At 32.2% G+C, this 1,599-nt stretch overlaps 1 protein-coding gene across 1 annotated transcript in view; it reads right to left on the reverse strand.

Annotated features, from left to right (window-relative positions):
• ARAP2 (ArfGAP with RhoGAP domain, ankyrin repeat and PH domain 2) overlaps positions 1-1,599 on the reverse strand; it is a 192,219-nt gene that overhangs the window by 97,566 nt on the left and 93,054 nt on the right. The window contains 2 exon segments of the mRNA XM_017891113.1: positions 943-1,077; positions 1,533-1,593. Coding sequence (XP_017746602.1) covers positions 943-1,077; positions 1,533-1,593 — 196 coding nt within the window.

Below are 1,599 nucleotides of genomic sequence, written 5' to 3' on the forward strand. Positions count from 1 at the left end.
TATATTTGGAAATAAAGCTTTTATATTGAAATAAGAACTGCAAATCACATATATGAGGATTAACACTCTACAGTGAGTTTGTTATTCTATAATTCTTTTGATTGAGTAATATAGCTGAATTATATCACCTAGTGAATTAATGCTGGGCTCCGGAGCCAATCAATGGCCACCATCAATTGGCAGGTACAGCTTAATCTCTGTTACACTCTTTGTTCCAGTAAGGCAGATTGCATGATATTTTCCTCCCTATATTTCTCAGATTTGTTCCAATGTATATACATGAGCATAAGGGCTGTGTCTTAGTCATTTTTAAATTCCCAATACCTAGCATCAGTTTGACACAAGGAGTTGGAAGGATAAATGAATAAATGCCCCATTGTGACTCTGCTCAGATAATTCCCCAAACCTAGAATATGTTGTTAAATCAGATTCTCATCATTTTTTGAAATCAAGCTTAAGTTTTATTTTACTTAAACACACACATACACACACACTTTTCATCAGAAAAAAAAAGTGAACTTTTTGATATTACTTAGTACTCTAATTGAATATGTACTAAAATCTTGTCATTTCTTCCTATGTGTTCACATTTATCTGCATTATCTAGTGAGCCAGTTGGGGTGTCCATCCCTAAGGAAAGGGGCTGAGTTTCACTTTTTTTTTGTCAGAGTAACCTTTATAACCTGAAACAGAATTGGTTAGCCTTAAGGTAGATATCAGTGAATTCTGCTGAGAATTCACTCAGCATTCCAACCCAATGGTAAATCCCTGCTGCAGTATATGAAATAATATTTGTACCTAGAAGCGTTTATAAATCCTCAAAAATATCTCTACTTGGAGATCAAATCTAACATCTCAAAAAATCAAAATCTAAACCTAATTGTTTTGATAATGGAATAAAGTTTTTATCAGATAATATCTAAAAGGAACAGAAAAAAATACCTTCAAGCAGTTTTTTCTCTGAAGAGAGTTTAGAAGCAGCAGAAGGAGCTTGATACAAAAAGTCACAGAGGAATGTGGACTGGGAAGACTCTTGACTTAATACACCTTCGGAATGAATATCATGTTGAGGGAAATCTAGAAAAATTAAAGAAATATCTAAAATGTAAACAATTTTCCTTTTGCTTATAATATGTGCATGAGTTTTGAGCTAGAAGAAAAACTACTTAAAATTTGCCAAAGAATAATTATAAAGAGATATTTATTTTACTTTGCATAAAATTTGCAAATAAGCACTTAAGTCATGTTTATTATTCCTATATGAAAATCGGATTTAATGTTGGTGGAAATGATTATGTGGGTTAGCTATTTTAATCTTCCATTTATAAGATTAAGGGAATATAAAAGATTGACTTCCTAAACTTTTTATTGAAACAATATAAAAAATAGTCTTAGGCCCCTCTATCTTTTGGGTAATTACATTTTTCTTCATTCTGATGGTTTCTCTTATGTGAAAAATAAATAGACTTATGCTTCAGTCCTTTTATGGAAATATCGGAAGAGACCAGGTTAATGAAGAGACAGTGACGAACCTGAGAATTTGTTATGGTAGAGAAATTCCATTTGCAGACTTTGCCCAGCCTTCTTGGCTAGCAGATA

This window comes from Rhinopithecus bieti, unplaced genomic scaffold (genome assembly GCF_001698545.2).
Source record: "Rhinopithecus bieti isolate Rb0 unplaced genomic scaffold, ASM169854v2 scaffold_19939, whole genome shotgun sequence".
In the NCBI taxonomy this organism is placed as follows: domain Eukaryota; kingdom Metazoa; phylum Chordata; class Mammalia; order Primates; family Cercopithecidae; genus Rhinopithecus; species Rhinopithecus bieti.